Source organism: Pelophylax lessonae (assembly GCF_965119305.1).
Source record: "Pelophylax lessonae genome assembly, chromosome: 4".
In the NCBI taxonomy this organism is placed as follows: domain Eukaryota; kingdom Metazoa; phylum Chordata; class Amphibia; order Anura; family Ranidae; genus Pelophylax; species Pelophylax lessonae.
Window position 1 is genome coordinate 130,555,230 of NC_138771.1, and position 21,293 is coordinate 130,576,522.

Sequence of the window (21,293 nt, forward strand, 5' to 3'; positions counted from 1 at the left end):
AAAGAGGAAGGTTGTTGTCCCTAGCAACACTGATGAAACTGCTATGGAGACGCAGTGTGCTCAGATGAAAAGTAAACTCAAAATGGGGGAGATGCTGAAACAGCGGAGCTTTGCAGCTCAACAAAAGGCTCACCAAGAGAGCATGGCAGGCTGGAAACAGAGACGCCAGCAGCCAATGGAGGCCATCGGTTTGGAGAAAACTGAGTATGTGTGCAGGGCTGAGTTGGATGCCTTGCAACGGAAAATGGAAGAAAAGGAACAAGCCTTGGAATTGCTTAAAATGGAGCATAGAAACTTGCAGGAAACGAATGAACTACTCAAGTCTCATGTGTCACAGTGGGAAGAATCCACTGCTCTTCTTTTGGTCGAGTTGCAAAAACGCAGAGAGACTATAATGGAGAAAGATACCATCCTCATGGAAAAGGAAAGTGAAATTCAGACTTTGCAGAAGCAAAGTATGGCTGATATGTTGGAGTTGCGTAATCAGCTGGAAAAAAGTCTTCAGTGTTTGGAAGTTACAAAAATAGACCTGCAGGAGTCGCAGGAACAGAATGTCGCTCTGAAAACGACATTGTCTCTCAGCGACAACGAGAAAAGTGAAAGAGAGGCTAAATTACTGAGTACTGTGTATGAGCTCACCACTTTGAGCAATGTGGTAGACGAATTACGTGCAGACTGTGAAAGTTGGAAAGGTGAAGCCCAACGTTTCCAGCAGCAGTTAAAGGAGAAAGAAGCCTGTGTGGCAGAATTACAGTCTCATTCCCAGAAATTAGCCAATGAGGTGAAGGCTCTTATGCAGGGAAAAGGAGATTGTGAACATAAGAGGGAAAAAGTAGAGGCACAGCTTCTGGAATCGCAAGTCAAGGTGTCAGAAGGTGACCGATTGTGTGCTAAGCTGTCAAAGAAGGCAAACCGACTGCAGGTTGAGTTGGACAATGTTACAAATCAGCTTTCTCAAGCAGACAGCAATTCTAGAGAAATTGCGGAAGATTTTTCTATCTTGGAAACGCAGCTGCAAGACACGCAGGAACTCTTACAGGAAGAGAGGTGTCAAAGGCTGAGTTTTAGCACAAAGCTCAAACAAATGGAAGATGAGAAAAATGGCTTCCTGGAACAATTAAAAGAGGAGGCGGAAGCAAAGAAAAACCTATCAGAGCAAGTCGCAACATTGCAAGCTCAGATAGCGGATATGAAAAAACGCATGAAAGAAAGCGTTGGTTCATTACAATGTGTTGAAGATGTGAAAAAGAAGTTTGATCAGATGCTTGGTGAAGAGAAGACTGTGTCTGCAAAATATGCAGAAGAACGCGCACGTGCAGAAACGGAGGTGCGTGATAACGAGAGCAAAGCCCTGTTCTTGGCTCGCTCTTTGGAGGAAGCTCTAGAGTGTAAGGCTGAACTAGAAAGTGTTAACAAACAGCTGCGTACAAAAATGGAAGAATTGGTCAGCTCCAAGGATGATGTTGTGAAAAGCGTTCAGGAGCTAGAAAAGTCTAAGCGAGTCTTAGAACAGCAAGTAGAAGAGATGAAGATTCCGTTGCAGGAACTGGAAGAGGAATTCCAGGCAACAGAGGATCTGTCCCAAAGAGGGGATAGTGTGCCTGATGCAGTTTTTAAAAGGATCAGTGTTTTGGGGTCTGTCCTGAGTGAGCCTCAGAAATGTGACGACATGTGGCTTGAATCACCCCTTTGGAATAAACCGTTCCTTCAAAAACTTCAAGCATTGGAAAATGTATCATTAGAACTTCAGCAAACAAAGGAGCTGAGTAAGAAATGTGGTGATTTCTCAGTTCAGGCTGAAAACCTAGTGGAGAAAACTAAGGCTGTTGATGAAAACGTGAAGCAAATGAATAAGTGCCTTTCAGGGAGTGTTTCCAAAATGGAACTGGTGAAAGACGGGTGGCAGAAGTTTGATCGTGATCTTGAGATGCATTCCATGTGGAATTCAGATAGAGAAAAAGAACTAGGTGACCTTGAGCGGTCAAATAGTTCAGCAGAAAGTGCATTGAAGAAACCTGTAAAAGAATGTGTTGCAGTTCCATGCTTCTTCACTGATGCAGAGAGGAGGTCTATAATGGATACCACCCAGATCGCTGGGTTCAACTGTGTTGTTGCCTTTGACCCCTATGTTGGTGGAAGGAAAGTTGATGATGTTCTGGTTGGCTTCTTCTGTGAAGAGTTTGGCAAGAAATATAAACTCAATATCAAATCAAATAGTAGGCCTTTACTGCGACTCGCTCAGGAGGGCGAAAAGTTTAAGAAGTTGATGAGTGCAAATGCTTCAGATCTGCCTATGAATATGAAATGTTTGGTGAATGATATTGATATCTCTGGGAAAAGGAACAGGGGTCACTTTGAAGAAATGTGTGACAGCCTGTTGTCTCAATTGGAAAATCCTCTGCACAGCATCTTAGAGCAAGCAAAGCTCAAGAAGGAAGATCATTCCCTTTTACAACAAAAAGTCAATGATTGTGTACAGCTGTATGGAGAGGCAACTCAAGTCACAGAGGGATGTCAAGAGTCCCTACTTGGAACAAAGCTTAGTGAAGCAAAGGTTCTCAAAGTTTTGTGGAAAACATTTATGGATTGCAGAGAGAGGCGTCTTAAGAATGTTGAAGACCTTAAGACTAGCCCAATTGAGTTGCCTATGGATCACGGTCCTCCATGGTGGATTGGACAGACGGTTATGAGGGACAAGCTGTCTGACATTTATGAGAAAGCTGTCAATGAAGATGACAGAAACGAGAAGGAGCAAAATTATGCCAAAAATGCAGTTGAAGAATGTGTATATGAGATGAGAGACAAACTGTGTGGCATTTATGAGAAATCTGTCAGTGAAGATGACAGAAACAGTTTCATCCGGAAGCTTGAGGATAATAGGAGGCTTATCAGTGAGTCAGCAGTGCCTGACACATGCGTGCCTGGAAATATGTGTCCCAACCCTAGGGTTGAAACAAGAGGGGGGGGTATGTGACAGGAAGTCAGGTAAATCTGGGAATGTAGTCACTGAGAGGAGACACATTCCCACCTGCTTTGAAAAGTTCACTGATACTATAGGGTGTTGGCTGCAAAAAGAGCCAGCAGGAAGTTGAAAACCATTCAGCTGTTCAGAATGAGGAGATCAAGGCCTCTATAATTTGTCCAGAGAAAATCTATTGAGTGCTGCCTCCTGTCGCCGTGTGGGCTGGGAGAGGAAGGCAGACATACGTGTACCTCCCGACGCCGTGTGGGCATGGGAGAAGGACTGCTGCCTCCTGTCGCCGTGTGGGCTGGGAGAGGGGGACAGTCGGATGTGTGCCTCCCGACAAGCTGGTGAGCATGGGAGAAGACCCCCTAAAGCGATGTGAAGCTAAGGAGGGTAACCAAGAGTGAAGACGTCTCAAAGGTGAGAAGACGAAGGGTTTCTGTGTGAAAGAAAACAAAGGGACATGTTCAATGGACAATGTTTGTGCTGTGTGAAAAGCAAACAAATGGACATTTGAGTGTCTGCTGTAGGATCAGCAGTGTCGGCCCAACAGTAGGTTGGGAAGACTTCTTAGGTAGGTTCCAGCGTGAGAAGGTAGCCGCCCACAGAGGCAAGGATTTATTTTGTCTTTTATTTTATTTTGGCTGTTTTGACGCTTGCAATTGTGTGAAGTAAATTGCATGAATAAATCAGTCTTGTTTTCAACCTCTGCTCGGCTATCTCTCTGTGAAAACGCACCCCCAAAGGGGTCACCCATACGCCTACCACCGAGCTAATCCCTTACATTATATATATATGTACAGTAAAACTGCAGGAAAGGGCACTGGGGGGCAAACTAATGTCAATTTATTTTATTTAGTAATGTAATCCAATAGGATTACAATATATCAGTGTGTTTGTGTGTTTTACTTTTTGAATTTGCCACAGGTTCCACCCCCCTGCAATGCGACACTCGAAGGGAATGGTAGCCAGGGCTCACAGCATCAGGCGGAAAATCCGGCCTTCGAATGCTGCAGGAACACATCACGGGATCCTGGGGACAAGGTAAATAACCTCTTCCAGGATCCAGCGATGCTCCCTGGCGGTACCCCGAGTGTGGCTCGGGGTTACCGCTAATGGAACTGAAATTCCACCCCGAGCCACACTCGGGAATACCGCCAAGGAGGTTAAAGCACACAAACACAATATAATACCCAATTGTATGGTAACTTAATAAAGATTATGTTGTGCCAATTAAATAGATCCCAAGCATGTCAAGATTTACAATTTTGCACGCCCTGAAATGGTGACAAATTACGGTACCTGAAAAATCTACATAGGCCATGCTTTAAAAGACTTTACAGGTTACCAGTTTAGAGTTAAATGTGAGGGCTGGTGCTAGAATTATTTCTCTCACCTTGATATGCACAGCGATACCTCACATGCATGTTGCAATCACCATTTACATATACATGAGGGACTTATGTGTGTTTTCATTTACGTGTGAGCACGAGGGGACGAGGGCGCATTACATTTTAAAAATGTTATTATTTATGTTATTGATTTTTTTTTTTTTTTACGCTTTTTTCTTTAAACATTTTTTGGATCAGCTTTATTGCCATTACAGGGGATGAACAACATCTTTTTTTTTTTAACTCATTTTATTGAAGGAGTAACACAGTAGTCACGTACAACATTATGCTCAACAGTGCAAAAAGGCACAATACATGTAAAATTATCTTGAGATACAGTCAAAAAGAAGACATATATAGTTTGTCTTATGGATCATTCCACTGGATGCAATTGCTGCTTGTCATTTTGGGTACTTGTGAGAATACAAAATAACCGAGAGATTTCTCTAAATATAAACCAGTATACTTCCAAGTTCCTTTTAATCATGGTTGATGCTAAGTAGAGAGGCACACCATTTATCCCAGATTTTATGATATTTCCCAGAGTAACCCCTATGTTTGTACACACTTTTTTCATACGGTAGGATATTATCAACCATCTTTATCCAGATGGCAACAGAGGGTGGAGCCGGCTGAATCCATTTGATTGCTATAGCTTTCCGTGCCAAGAATAAAGTCTCCCTCAACATGGTTCTATCATATCTCTGCCACTATTCCTCATCTAGAATCCCATGGAGTCTTTGGTACCTTTGGTACCGGCACCGGTACCCTATCCCAATATATGGCAATCACAGGGCACATGAACAACATCTTTAATGGCACATGAACAACATCTTTAATGATAACATTTGCAGTGACAGGTACACTTTCCTGAGAGATCTGGGGTCTATTAGACCCCTGATCTCTCCTTTGCCCTCATAAGCATCTGATCAAAATGAGATTGGTTTGATCAGATGCTTGCTTAGCCGGTAGCGGCTTGTAAGTGAACAACTGAAAATGAAAGTGACATAATACACATCAGTCCAGCTTCACTTATCACAGAGGAGGGCAAGGAAAAAGATGTTCCTTTTTCTCCTCTGTTTGCAGTCAGCTTGACCAAATGTAGCAGTCCTGGGCTCCTGAATGGGATGCGAGAGCCAGTGAATGGTGGAAGTAGGGGGCCTTTTTGAGCCCTGTAAAAGTGATTGGGCGACTGTAGAGCCGCTTGTTCACTTTTACAGTAAAGAGGATTGCTGGATCTAAAAAATGATACCAGGATCATGGCTGCCTGGAATAACCACTTGTTCCCTAGGACACATGGGTACATCCTAGGAACGGGAAGTGGTTAAGTCAGTTTGATGGGTTTTGTGTCGTATTTTATTGTTTCATCAATTGTTTATACTCTTTATTGTGTATTAGAATGGAGGAACTTATGTTTCCTGTTTCCTTTTTTAAGGGTTAATCTATTACAGAATTTTACCCTGGAAGCCTCTTGTGACGAGGGTGAGTATGACTTTATGTACAGGGCAATAATGAAAAGTGTATCTAAATGTTTGAAGACTCAATGGAACATGTGAACCAGGGTCAGCTCCACTTTAAGAGATACATGGGCCCAGGGGAGAGGTCACCTTAGAGGGTATTTTCTAGTTCTATAAAGTAATATTTATATTGTGCATTTAAAACAACTCCTACCTTTTAAAGGTTATCTAACACTTTGGAGCTTTGCAGGAGGAAATCCAAGAGTACAATTAAAGCAGGCATACCGTATGTTACATTTTCCTTGTGTCATTTGTCAATGCTGTGAATATGATAACAACCATGTTTTATTTTGAATATTTAAAGTTTTTTTCTTTACTTATGTTGGAGTGAATAAGTAAGCCTCCATTCACACTAGTGCGACTTGTTATGCAAACTAAGACACAGTCGAAGCCCATTGATTTCAATGGCACCCATTCCAATCAATGCAACTTTAAGTTGCAGCAGCTTTAAAAAGGTTCCTACTTTGATGAGACTTTCTTGCGTCTTGAGTGCCAGAGAGTGTAAAGTCGCATCTAAGTCGCACTCGAAATCGCACGACCTTGGAGTTGCACTTGTGTAAACGAAGCCTAAGAGTCCAGTGACCTGATATTAACCTAGCGCAAGCACTTGCAGCCTTTCTGCTATGGGGATTGCAGCCCTCTTACAATAGACTGATATATCTTAAAGCGGAACTACACTGCATCTGAGCACCACAAACCAAAAATGCTATTTCATTCATTTTTAAGAATTAAGGCAAATTCCCCCATCCATCCATGTCTCTATGCTTTATTTTGTTGAGAAATCACTTTAAGAAACTCCCCCTAGCATTTCTGGCCGTGGCCATCTTGAGTAAGGGCAGATGATTCATGTAGCATTTACTTCTTGAGATCCATCTGCCCTTAGCTCAGACATGAAAGCAGGAGGATGTGAGAAAGCTCCTCTCCACTCCTGAAGACTCCTGGGATGAATGACATCATTTGTCTAGGCATGGAAAGCAGGAAATACCTGAAGAAATATATAAAAAAAAAAAAGGTTAAAACAAGTAAATATTTTATACTTTTCTGTCTATTTACAAATGCTAGAAGCATAAGCATTAAGAATAGTCAAAGGTGTTTGAGAGAGTGAAGTTCCACTTTAAGCCCCCGTTCACATTAGGTCACTCCGACTTAGGGGGCGACCTGTGAAGTCGCGTGCAGCGCGACTTCGGCGCGACTTGCACAGACTTCATAACATGAATGTCTATGCAAGTCGCCTCCAGGTCGCCCCGAAGTAGTACAGAACCCTTTTTCTAAGTCGGAGCGACTTGTGTCGCTCCCATTAGAACGCCTCCTGTACTACACAGTGGGAGCGTGAGGACCGTGACTTGTCAGGCTGACAAGTCGCCTGACAAGTCGGATCAATGTGAATGGACACTAAAAGGCCATCGGGCAATTTATTGAAAAACAAAATCCATTGTCACATCTGTAGCAGGACAGGCGTTGATATGAACACCTATGTTTTACTTTTTCACTCAGCTTTGTTGGATGGGAGCACCGTAACGGACATTACCCCTCGTAACTAAATCTAACATGCATGGTTTTTAATACGGCTATTTTTTAAGGTATTTTGCCCATTGGCTCTTCAATTTTACCAGCTCTTTGCCAGACTTAGGAGGGCTGTCAAGCAGGAACAGCTTGGCCAATCCAGACTTTCAGGGATTTTAGATGCTGTGGGTACAGGCAAGAAGGTGGCATAGCATTCACAACTAGACATATGCCGGTTTTCGGTAATTCGATATATCGCGGTATTGCATAGCCACGGTATTGTTATTGTGGCATTTTTAAAATACCGAGTTTCTCTGCTCCTGGGTCTGACTTGTGAATTGATACATTTCAGTGAGCTGGATGACTCATTCACTCACACAGCTAACGCCTTTCAGCATTAAGGCCTCATGCACACTGGACGTTTTTACAGCTGCTGTTAGCAGCGTCAGACGTTTTTTTTTGCAGCTGCAGAACGCCCATCCATGTTATTCTATGGCCTCATGCACACATAGAGCTTTTAGGAGCTCCAAGTGGCATAGGCGTTTTACAGCTCCAAAAAAAACCCAGGAACTGTGGGTTCAGGAGCTCCAGCGTCAAGCTGCAAAAAACGTCTGACGCTGCTAAAGGCTCCATAAGGCTCCATAACGTTGCTTAACGTGCGTTAAGCCACGTTATACGTTTTTTTTCTTCCATTCAAAATCAATGGTTCCCTATGGGAGCCTATTGATTTGAATGGAAGTCACACCGCAGGTCGGATCAGGGTGATCCGACTTGCGGTGCGACCTGCACTGTGAGAATCTTGAGGGGGAACTCCACGCCAAAATGGGGAAAAAAACGGCGTAGGGTTCCCCCCCAGGTTCCAAACCAGGCCCTTCGGATCTGGTATGGAATTTGAGGGTAGCCCCGCGCCGAAAAAACGGCGTGGGGTCCCCCCCGAAATCCATACCAGACCCTTATCCGAGCATGCAGTCCGGCATGCCAGGAAAGGGGAGGGGACGAGCGAGCGGCCCCACCCCCCCTGGATCATACCAGGCCACACGCCCTCAACATGGGGGGGGTGGGTGCTTTGGGGCAGGGGGGGCTCTGCACCCCGCACCTCAAAGCACCTTGCCCCCATGTTGATGAGGACAAGGGCCTCATCCCCACAACCCTGGCCGGTGGTTGTGGGGGTCTGCGGGCAGGGGGCTCATCGGAATCTGGAAGCCCCCTTTAACAAGGGGGCCCCCGATCCCGGACCCCCTCCCTATGTGAATGGGTATGGGGTACACTGTACCCCTACTCATTCACCCCATAAAATGCAGTGTATGGAAATAACGACAGGAGACGTTTTGGAAAATTTATTAAAAATCTTCATCCGGCTCTTGTCCTCTCCGGGGGGTCTTCTCCTCTCCGAGGGTCTTCTGCTCTTTTGCTGTCGGCCCTTCTTGTCTTCTCCTCTCCGGGGTCTTCTGCTGTCTTCTGCTCTTTTGCTGTCCGCCCTTCTTGTCTTCTCCTCTCCGGGGGTCTTCTGCTGTCTTCTCCTCTCCGGGGGTCTTCTGCTGTCCGCCCTTCTGCTGTCCAATCTTCTTGTCTTCTCCTCTCCGGTCTTCTGCTCTTTTGCTGTCGGCTGTCCTTCTTCCTCCGGTCCTCCTCCTCCGACGTCTTCAGCGATTATGCCGGCCTCTGGTCTCTGCAGCTTATTATATAGCCATTAGGGGCGTGGTCGCCAGATGACGTCATCGGGAGACCACGCCCCCTTGTGTCACAGATGACGTCCCCTTGTGTCACCCTGATCCGACCTGCGGTGTGACTTCCATTCACATCAATAGGCTCCCATAGGGAACCATTGATTTTGAATGGAGGCAGAAAAAAACGCTGCTAACAGCTACTGTGGCCAAACGTGCAATAACGCTAGTAGAAAAAGCTACTGAAAGCACGTTTTTACAGCTGCTGTTTCCCGGCGTTATGTAAACAGCTTTGGAGCACGTTTTTATGACGCCCTGTGTGCATGGAGCCTAAGTCTCCCAGTAACTATAAACAAAAATGATTACATTGTATCTTTTCCTTCCCTCTGCCAGGGAGAAAGGAAGTTTAACCTCTTAAAGACTGGATCTTTTTCTGACACTTGTTGCTTGCGAGTTAAAATCAGTTTTTTTTTTGCTAGAAAAGTACTTAGAACCCCCAAACATTTTATATATTTTTTTAGCAGAGACCCTACAGAATAAAATGGCGATTGTTGTAATATTTTATGTCACACTGTATTTGCGCAGCAGTCTTTCAAACGCAATTAATAGACTTTAATGAATAAAAAAAAAAAAAAAACGTAACAGTAAGTTATCCCAATTTTTTTTTTTGTTACACAGAGAATCGTGAGAGAATCGTGATCTTTATTCCAAGCTAAAAAATCGTGATTCTCATTTTGGCCAGAATCGTGCAGCTCTAATATATATATACACACACACACACACGCATAGCAGCCCACATTACATTATTATATAGCCATCAAGCAGTGTCTGGCCTACCTGGTGATGACTGGTCCTGGCGCTCTGATCCGATGGCCTGGTCTTTAATGGGGCAAATCCTTGCGATCCAGAAGTGGTTAAACCTGCAGGAGGACCGGTGTTTTTATCTATTAATGACTTTACTATTGCTTTAGGCCTGGTTCACATGTATGCGGGTTGGTGGTTCACATGTATGCGGGTTGGCGGGCCCACATTTGCACAGGCATAGCAGCCCATTGATGTGAATGGGCTTGAGCTGCTATGCCTGCGTTTTCAGCTGAAAAAAGGTGCATGCAGAATTTAAAAAAATGCAGTGGCCATGAAATCCATCCTTCTTTTGCACCATGCGACTTACCTGCCGTTGCTGCACACACAAACTGTTTTTAAATGCCGTGCTCACGTATACAAAAAATGCAGAAAGCTTGCCAGAGCAGGAACTGCAGGTTAGTCGCATGGTGCAAAAGCAGGATGGATTTCAAGGCCACTGAATTTTAAAAAAATGCTGCATGCACCTTTTTTCTGCGGAAAATGAGGGCATAGCAGCCCGTTCAAATCAATGGGCTGCTATGCCTGTGCAAATGTGGGCCGCCAACCCGCATACATGTGAACCACCAACCCGCATACATGTGAACCACCAACCCGCATACATGTGAACCAGGCCTAAAGCAATAGTAAAGTAATTTATAAACAACACCTCCTTCAGGTTTAACCACTTCTTGACCACAAGGATTTGCCCTCTTAATGACCAGGCCATCGGATCGGAGCCGAGCGCCAGGACCAGTTATCACCAGTTAGGCCAGACACTGCTTGATGACCTATTTTAGGCCTGGTTCACAGAGTCTGTACTGACTGACTATATAACAATGTGCATAAGTGAACCAAAGCCCCTAAATTCAGCAATGAAATTCAAGTGAGGTAGAAATTTAATAATTTAAATTTAATAATAGAATACCGTGATAATACCGTATACCGTGGCAAAACCTTAATCAATTAATCGCAGCATGAAAATCTGATACCGTCACAAGCCTATTCACAACTCTCTCTAGAAGTGACTAATGTTTTGTTTTAGTTATGCCATTGTAGAGTCTCTTTATCTAACTACATTGTATCTTTTTTTACCTAGAGTCCAAAACTTTGCCTCAAACAGGAAGTCCGCCCCTATCCTCAGATAAAGAAAAAGTGCTACCTCCATCTGTCTATTATTTAACATGCCCAGCAGAGTCAAAGCAAGCCACCTACTGGTGGACATATGGTGACAACCACAAGGAAAGCTGCACCCCACACAATGGCAAATGCAACTTGTTATTTGACAATATCAAAGCCCCTGGAGAATACAGATGTATGGCAGAAGAAGACTCAATAGAACGTTTGGTATCAAAGTATAAATTTACTGTGGAAAACAGCTCCTCAAAGATGAGAAATAGCTGGATAGTGGCACTGGTAATTCCAGTGTGTATCATATTGTATTTTCATTTGACACCCCCCACAAATAGCTGAGATTTCCCAGCCTAGGCCACCACTAATATATGGTATTGAACTGTAGGGGTTAAAATACAGTGATGGAATGAGCTGTGAGATAAAATACACAGGGAAAGGTCTAAACATAAATGGAGTCTGACATCTGAATGATACTGTATTTGACTACTTGATACCTCTGGATCTACTCCTATTTCAAAGATTTAACCAGGTGAACAGACTTTTCATGTAGGATCTTGTGGCCAAAGTGCAGGGTTAAGCCCCGTACACACGAGAAGAAATTCGGCTGGGAATTTCCGTGTCCGACGAACCGATCTGCCAATTTTCGGCTTGTTAGTATGGTGCTTCCGACAACTGACTCCGACTTTTCGGCCGAAAAAATCCTGGTGTGCAGGCTATATCATTTTTGTCGAGCATCAAAACACATCCGATGTTCATCTCATTAGTACAGATTTTGATGGGGAAAAATCTTATGAGCAAGACTAGGCATGCTCAGAGATGAAAGAACACATAGAAAGCAATCCAACACATTACATCACTTCTGAAGTAGAATTCTGTCGTACGGGAAAATTCGTGTGCAGTCTAGAGCACATTCCAACCAACAGACAGCACTCTGGACAAAAGACGGACGACCGGTCGGCGGAAATTCCTTGCGTGTGTACGAGGCTTTAGGGTCTTCTTTGGTCTAAAATTCAACACAGAAAATGTATCCTTCAAATGTGAATGAAGACTGCAAATTAAAATTCCTAATTTGATCGTATTCAGTAAACATTTCTCACTGAGAACCAGAAGCAGCTAATACACAAAACAAGCTAACAAATATGAGTGATAGCGTTAAGAGTCTACTAGTATTTAGGAAAAGTTTCATTAAACAGAGAGGAAACAGCTGTAATAAGGGCTATTTGCAGCCATCATCTGTAACATCTGCAACACCATTCATAAATGTGTCCTTTGTGTGGACAGATTAACAACTGCTTTTTAAAAGGTTTTTCCCAATTCCAGCACAGTTGGAAAACAGGGGTGTGTAATTTTCTTCCTTTACAAAACCCCTTTTGTGCTGTAATAGTGACATCCAATAGTCCATAGTCCTCTGTGGTTTTCCTACATGGAAGACAAAGTGGGACTTGATATAAGGATTTGCCTTTTTAAACTGTAAAAGGTTATCTCAGAGTTGAGAATTCCTTGAAGTAAACATGAAGTTTGACATATAGCATTAGGCCCCTTCTACACGATTGGGCCTGTCCGTTTTTCAGGCGAGCCCGATCGGGCCACCCATTAACATGTGTCTGCTGACACTCGCCTGGCATCCGATCTGACAAGATCCGCTGAAAACAGACACATGGCGATACCTACATTCGCCATCAGTCCAGCAGGTCGGTTCGGATGGGATCAGGTGAAAACGGACCGGCTGTTTGTTTTCATCCGATCTCCTCAAAGAGGAAAGAGGGACTCTGACAGGTCCGTCTCTGCACAGAGCGGAGACAGACCTGTCATCCGCCTGCTCTGCAGGGATCAACGGAGTGATCCCCGCTGAGCAAGCACAGACCGTCCAAACGGATCCGCCCCATGTGAAAGGCGCCTTAAACTGAGCTCTCCCTGGATGTAGGTATAAATTATAAAAATAAATTATATAAATAAATTATGAAAAAAATATATATATTATAATAATAACAATAAATATAAACCAATTTTCAGGTTGTACCTTTACACCTCTGTTGCTGTCAAAACCTTCAGTAGCTCCTATGAAAATACCAAAGAGAAACTTTAAATAGACAGCTTACCTGATCTTCCTCATTTATATAGTGTAGACCAAGAGTGTAGACCTTGCCAAGAAAAAAATTAAGTAATAAATCCAAACTGCCCATGTTTAAAATATGTTGGCTCTTACGTGTTTGCAGTTTTAACTCCTGGCAAACAGAGGTTTTTATCAGTCAACTGAAATATTGATGATCTACAAAAAATGCTGACTGTTTGGATCTAGCCCCTACGCAGATACCAACATATTTGATTTACTTAGAAGAAGCCCTGTTGCCAAAGCATTTATTTCAACAAAAACCTCCTTATAAGATTATATGTGAATTTAATGTATTTAATGCCTGTGAAAATCACCCTGCTGATGGGTGCCACCGACTTGGATGTGATGTCAGCAGCTCCAACGGACTCTGAGCTGTCACTGAAATCCTCCTTTCGCTCCTCTTCTGAATGTTTGCCCGGCAATACGTTGCTCGGGCAGTAATGTTTTCTTGTGCCTACTTTCCCTTTATGCAAGAGGTTTGCCAAATTGTGACGCTCTGGTAGCATTATGAAAAGACTGAGGGTAGAAGAAGGTCTCGTTTGCCACCATATGGTGTTTACATTCCAAGCTTGACTTTGCATCAGAGTACATGTTTGAGCCATACAAAATGTTTGGCTTAAATTGCTATGCACAGACATCACATGTGATGTGCACAGGAATGCGGTGCGATTTCTGTGCAAATCACATGCGGTGTTCCGCACACATAAGTGTGAACGCTGGCCCTTTCCAAAAACACATAGATGTGAACGTGTCTCATAGGAAACTATGTTAAATGTAGTAGTGCATTTCTGCAAAAAGCAAAAAAAAAAATGCATAAATATGAACCAGGCCTTAGAGACTTTTTTAATCCTTTTTCCACTTTGAGCCCTGGTTCACACTGATGCTATGCGGGAAACGCACACGATTCGCTGCGTTTCTCCGCTCTGCATAGCAATTGCATGCCGTCCAATGCAATCTGCTGCGGGGGTCAATGCTAGATTAGTGACACCCCAAAACAGATCGCAAAACGCACTGAACACCCATGCAATGCGATTCAGATGCAGGAAAAAAGGGTCCTGCACCCTTTTGGTGTGGACATCGCATGCAGTGCAATTCCTGTGCGAATCCCATGCAGTGTTCCGCACGCATACAGCAATAAATTGGGGACAACCTGTGCAAATGTCATGTTTTTATGCAAAGTAACCATTCATTTGATTGAAGTAGGCACTGGAGGTAGTGGGAAACAAGAAAAGTCAGACAACTATGTGCTGCCTCAGAGTTGCCAAATGCTGTATATGCCCTAAAATAGGTGATTTGATAGGAACCAACACATCTGCTGGCATAACTCCCAACATAGGTCTGTGTCTGGAAACACCATAACTGAATTTCCCTATGTAAACAAATTCTTTTACTGATATATTTAACTGAATGTAACTTTTCTATGATTTTTATTTATTTAAAAAAAAAGTTTCCTTGTCTATTTATGTTTTTTTCACAAGTATTGCTTCTTTTTTTTTTTTTCTTCATGGTGGTGAGTATTTAACTGTTGTTAAATACCACATCAAAGGCACATAACTGTAGAGCACGTTATTATTTTTAGCCTTTTTTAAACAGCGCTTGACCAGAATGTTTAGTGCCTCGTATATTTCTTTTCCTGTGGCACAAAAATGTAACCTGAAAACATTCCATCAGACGAACACGTTTTCAACCTTTTTATGAACAAAAAAAGAAAACCTTTTGCATGCTACACTTCTGGGCAGTTTTTTTCCTGCGCTGTGTTGAAAATGTGATTTTCCATGTGGGAACACTGGGATTTCAACACTTGTTTTTGCACAATTTGTTATGCACTATTTTTTTTTATGAAGTTAAGGTAATCCCGCCCTTGAGGAAAATGCGTCGAAAAGCTACTGTAGCCATCAAAACGCACCAAATTCCAGGACATGGAGAGAGTAGAAGCACCCCTTGCCCACAATGCAGTGCCCAGAGTTTGCATGACCTAATGCCAGGTCCAAGGGCTTTTGTGGGGCAAGGGGGGCGTGCTTTAAACTATACAAATATCAGCTTTCGCAGGCAATATCTGCATAATATATTCAGAGAGCTTTAGTGGTGAATTTAGGAAGTTTGCAGTAATGCTGCAGGTATGCTATTGCATCTTCTTCTTCTTCTTACTATTATTATTATTATTTAGCGCCAACAGTTTATTTAGCACTTTACAATATGAAGGGGAACATTATGATTACAGTACAGTTCAATACAGAATGAGTAAGAGGGCCCTGCTCATGGAGCTTACAATCTAAAGGGACAGGGTGGTGGTACAAAAGGTAATAGCTGCAAGGGATGATCTGATGGATCATATCAGTCCATTACGTTTGGGACTACCACTACCGATTTATATAAAAAAACATGATTCCTCAGATCATTAGGTTCTGCCTTTATTATACAGATGTACCAAGAGGCTGTTCAAGATGCTACATATTTGGAACCTGGTTTTTCTCCTTTTAGGTTGCATGCCAGAATTCCCATCCCATGCATGTCTGGTTTTGTGCTAACCAATATAGTGTTTGATGATCTGATCGAGGTGACTCAAATACAGTTCGTAGGTGGAGGTAGGGTAGACTTCCCTAAATAACCGAGTTTTCAAGGATCGCCTAAAGGCGGACAGGGTAGAAACTGACCAGACATACTAGAGCAGGGAGTTCCAGAGGATGGGAGAGGCTCTGGAGATGTTCTGGAGGTGAGCATGGGAGGAGGTAACCTGGGAGCTCCTCCTGTAGTACCTACTGTACAATGACTGGCCCAATTACTGCCGTAGCAGTCCCCTTGGCTGCTATAGGCCCAACCTGAGGTTGGTCTTGTCAGGGCCCCAGGGATGAAAGGCAGTGGGTGGAAGGAAGACTGTCTATTCTTACCTGCCTGACTCTCCTATAAGCATTTAAATTAGGCCGCCTGGGCCAGTACAATCTGGGTGACAGCTCATCCTATCATAGCTCTCAGTTGTAAACATAGAAGCCAGCAGAGGAGGTCTTCAGTTACTCACTTCCTCTGTTGCTCTGATGTAGGGTGGAACAGAGGATGTAAGATTCTATATTTACAACTAACAGTGACAATCAAGTGAGTCACAATAGGTCCCATGCTGAAGAAGGTCTGGATAAGGTCAGCCTATGTAGTGGCATTAGGAAGTCATTTCTGAGGTAATGACTGTGCCCTGTATCACTGTGCTGTACATTCCCTACTGCACACCAATCATTCCATATGCCATGGAATCCCTGAAAAACCTCTTCTAGAAAACCGATCCTAACATAACCTAAAAGAACTGTACTTTTACTTTCGCCAACAGCTCATCCAACACAGCAATTACCTTTTTGTATCACTTGACCCTCCCTTTTAGATTGTAAGCTTTCATGAGCATGGCCCTCTGATCGCCCTTGTATTGAATTGTATTGTAACCGTTCCATCGACCATTTATTTTGTAAAGTACTGTGCATGTCACTATATAAATCCTGTATGGTAATAATAACAATAATAATGCTGTATATTCCTTTTTCTACAACACTGTATGCTTTTTCACACTTTAATCATTATACATAAGCCATTCTGTACATTCCCTAGTCCACATCTCTCATTAACATGCCTAGTTATTCATTCACAGTTCCACATCACCTTATTCTGTGCTATACATTCCTTTCTCCACCCCCCCCCCTTATTTTCTATGCCTTGCTGTATATATCCTATGCTGCCCTGTCTCATTCCATATGATGTGCTGTACGTTCCCTATTCTAAACAGCCAGGCTCATTTTGTTGAACATTTTATTTTTAATACTGCATCATTCTATATGCACTGATGTCCATAGTGTGGTCCACGCTAACCCTTTCTGTACGCAGTTCTGTATGTTTGTTATCCCACACTAACCCATTACCTCAATATAACTGCTGTGTCTTCTGTCATCACCCTAACATGGTATTTAGGGTGTTGTACAGTGATGTTTTTTTATTTGTTGGGTGGAAAGGTAGGCATTAACATGTATGATTTAGGGGGGCTCTGTGAATTCTAGTTAAGCCCCTGTCTATACCATCATAGTTTTTCAACATTTCCCTTTAAAGAAACAAAAAAAAAAAAAAATAATCCTCTGTGTACTTTTCTGATTTCATTTTGCTTTGTTACCAGCTCCTAACTCCAATAATAAGCCCTAATCAACCACCACCCATCTTTTCAATTAGGACTCTTCATTTGCCATTAAAGTAGAACTATGGGCAAAACATTTTTTGAATAGAGCAATAGGTCATAACACCTGTCAGATTTTTTTCACCATCTGTGCTCCATTGGGGGAGATTTCCCTTCACTTCCTGTCCCATAGCCAAACAGGAAGTTAGAGGAAAACTATGAAAATTAAGGGAATTCCTTGGGGACCCCCAGGTCACCAAAATTAGTGTCCCCATTGGAAGATTTCCCATCTATTACTTTTCTGGGGACAACCCAAAATCAGGGATTTTCTATTACTTTCAATGATAATGGTAAACAGAACAAATAGAGAGGGTGAATCTCCTTAATGGGGGCACAGACAGCAATACAAATTGACAGGTGTTCTAATCCCCCTCCACTCTATCCGAAACAAAAAAAAAAAAAAAAAGTTTTGTTTTTAGTTATATTTTAAGGGTATTCATATTGGATAGGGGGTATGCAGGAAGGAGGGTGGGGCTTGAGTTATAAGTCATAGAAGTCTTCCCCCCAATAGCAAAGTCAGACTAAATCAGAAGAAAGTTTTCTGGCTAATAAAGGTAATATTGGACACTTTCTGTTGCCTACTGTTAGGCAGAACTTTAACGTATATAAAGGGTTTGGTGAAGAAAAGATGTAGCACAAACAATGCAAACATAACTTACTATTGAAAAAGACTACTGTGTATAAATGTTAGCTTGGTCTAATTTACTTAATAGCCATATCTCACAAAATGTCTGATTTTTTCCTGTTTCTAATAATAAAGATTACCTTTTTTATTTATTTTTCAAAAGTATTGAGTGCATTGTATATTTTATTTGTCTTCTCTTGAATTTTTATATAGTTATTTTGTTCTGTAAAAAAATGTGAATTAACCTATTACATACCCATCAAATCACGTTTGAAGTAAAAGTAAGAAAAAGTAAAATTTTCTTATATATGCAGGAGCCCAATCTTTTTTTGTGAGATGATCCCAATGTATTATCAGAGATGATGGCAGTGATCATATCTCAGCCTGCCAAATGTTATGGGAGCTGTAAGCTGCATGTGGTAGCAAAATACGCCATCAAGATACACCGCACAATAGGAAATGTATTTAAATATTATAACCTGCACCAATGAGCCATGTAGCATTTTGACGGTGATTTTGACTGTGAAACTGTGATAGACACTGTCAGTATAACTCTATCCAATCTTCTTTCCCCTATTGTATACATATTAGTACATAATGACAACAACAGGACAATTTTCATGTTTAAGTGGTAGCACTGTAGTAATATATCATAGATAAGGTGTACATTCCCTTTTCCAGAGCAAGAAAGCTTTACACTTTGGGGTTGATTTACTGTGCACTTTCGAAAGTGCAGTTGCACTCTGCCAGTGCAGTTGCTCCAGCGCTTAGTAAATGAGGGAGAGCTCTGCTGGCTTTCATCCAATCATGTGCAAGCAAAAATGCATTTTTTTTAAAAAATTCCTTGCATGTGATTGGTTGTTCTTTGTTAAGTGAAGCGTGTCCTCATTTACTAAGCTCTAGAGAAACTGCCCTTTAAGCCTCGGTTCACATTACTGCGGCGTTCGCATGTAATGTCGGAGCGCACTGCTCCTTCATTACATGCGATCGGCTGTGCGGTGCGAGTTTAGCCATACACTTTGTATGGCTAAATTCGCACCGCACCCGCAACAAAGACGCACAGGACCCTTTTTGGCAGCCGCATCAGGATCGGATCGCACAGCGGTTCACACTTGTGCGATCCGATCCTGTGCGAACTGCAAGATCGCACTGCGATATGCGATCAAACTGGGGGTGTCGTTAAGATTACATTGACACCCCCAGCGTATCGCATATGGCAGTGTGAACTGCAGGGGGAGCTTTTGCGATGCGGGAACAGGCTGCGGATTCGCAGCCTTCCCGCATCGCATTAGTGTGAACCGGGGCTAAAAGTACACAGTCTGTTTTTTTTTTTAAATCTTTTTATTGATTTAAAACAAACAAACGACAACAGGTGCAATAGGTTCACCGCACAGCAGTTATAATAACAGAGCAAACAACAACATGCCGCCCACGCAGGGGCGATACCAATACAGGAAAAAAAGCAATATAGCCTTGATCCGGGGCGTCAGAGTCAAGTAAAGGCGATCAGCTATAGAAGGGACAAATGAGGGCACCAAAACCAGTTGCAAGTTGTAACTTCAATTGGCATAGTCAAGCCAGGAGCAGAGGGCACAAATAGCAGTTAGGCAGCAGTTGGATCCGCCAGCCATCTCACCCATACCCTGTCATGTTTCTTGGGGCAGCCTTTATGAATGTAGGTGTTACGATATAGTGGTATCACCGAGTCCGCCAGTCCTCTCCATCGTAGGACAGTGGGGGGAGCCCGTTGCCGCCAATGGAGCGCAACGTTCTTCCTCGTTTAAAAATGAAAAGGCCCAGGAGAGTACGATCCGCCACCCTAGGTACCAGGTCATCCAAGAGGCCCAAGAGGCCAATTCTGGGAGAGGGAACTATGGAAATCTGTAGAATGGTGGAAACTAGTGATCGACCGATATCGTTTTGTCGTTGCCGATATTTTGCTAATTGCATATTGGTATCGGCCGATATTTTCACACATGTATAAATTACCCAAAAAAAACCCACAAAAATCAACAGAAATCTCTTAACCTCCATGGCGGTATGATTCTTTCCGATTTTAGGTGCTGCAAGCGGTACAATTATTTTGCATGTAATTCTTAAGGATGAGCAGCCTAAACCAACTATTTACATATGATTTTTTTTTTACTGTGCGTTCTTCTTTATAACATCTCAGGTATGATAAAGTTTGAAACACAAAATCATAAATTATAATATAATAAATGACTATAAATAAGTTAAAGTATATATATATACACAGATTATATATACAGTGGGTACGGAAAGTATTCAGACCCCCTTAAATTTTTCACTCTTTGTTATATTGCAGCCATTTGCTAAAATCATTTAGGTTCATTCTTCTTCCTCATGAATGTACACATAGCACCCCATACTGACAGAAAAACACAGAATTGTTGACATTGTTGCAGATTTATTAAAAAAGAAAAACTGAAATATCACATGGTCCTAAGTATATATATATATATATATATATATATATATATATATATATATATATATATATATATATATATGTGTGTGTGTGTATATATATATATATATGTATGTGTATGTATATATGTATGTATATATGTATGCATATACACATATATACATACACAAACATATATATATATATACTGTGTATATATATATATATATATATATAAAGTACAGTAAAACTGCAGGAAAGGGCACTGGTGGGCAAACCAATATCATTTTATTTTATTTTGCAATGAAATCAGTGTGTTTGTGTTTTGTACTTTTCAAATTCGCCGCCGGTTCCACCCCCCCTGCGAGCATCACGTCGCAGGAGACGGAAGCCGGGGGGCTCACAAGCATCGGGTGGAAGATCCGGCCGCCGTATGCCGAAGGGACACATCGCTGGATCCCAGTGACAAGGTAAGTAACCTCTTCCAGGATCCAGCGATGCTCCCTGGCGGTACCCCGAGTGTGGCTCGGGGTTACCGCTTATGGCAGTGAAATCCCACCCCGAGCCACACTCGGGAATACCGCCAGGGAGGTTATTTATTAACATTTTTAACATTAAGAGCTCATTCTTCACACCTTAACTGCATAAAAACTGATATGAAAAACTTCAATTCCAGGGACATTTGCTTTTCATTTCACATCCTGATTGTGCATTAATGCATAAAATTGACTGCACTGCAGTAACATATTGCAGTGTGTGAGTCCACTACTGCAGCACTTTTATGATAAAAGTGCTGCAATAGTGGACTCACACACTGCAATATGTTACTGCAGTGCAGTCAGTGCAAAACAGATAGAAAAAAAACTAGGCAACAACAGCTACACAAAATACACATACAGTGGATTTGATGGA

The 21,293-nt window shown here is 42.4% G+C and overlaps 1 protein-coding gene across 1 annotated transcript in view; it reads left to right on the forward strand.

Annotated features, from left to right (window-relative positions):
* The window catches only part of SEMA7A (semaphorin 7A (JohnMiltonHagen blood group)), a gene marked incomplete at its 3' end in the record, with an annotated part of 94,593 nt that extends 83,240 nt beyond the window's left edge, over positions 1–11,353 (forward strand). Inside the window, exons 13-14 of the mRNA XM_082253506.1 lie at positions 5,792–5,838; positions 10,953–11,353. Coding sequence (XP_082109632.1) covers positions 5,792–5,838; positions 10,953–11,353 — 448 coding nt within the window. The remainder of the gene's footprint in view (positions 1–5,791; positions 5,839–10,952) is intronic.
* Between the last annotated feature and the right edge of the window lie 9,940 nt (positions 11,354–21,293).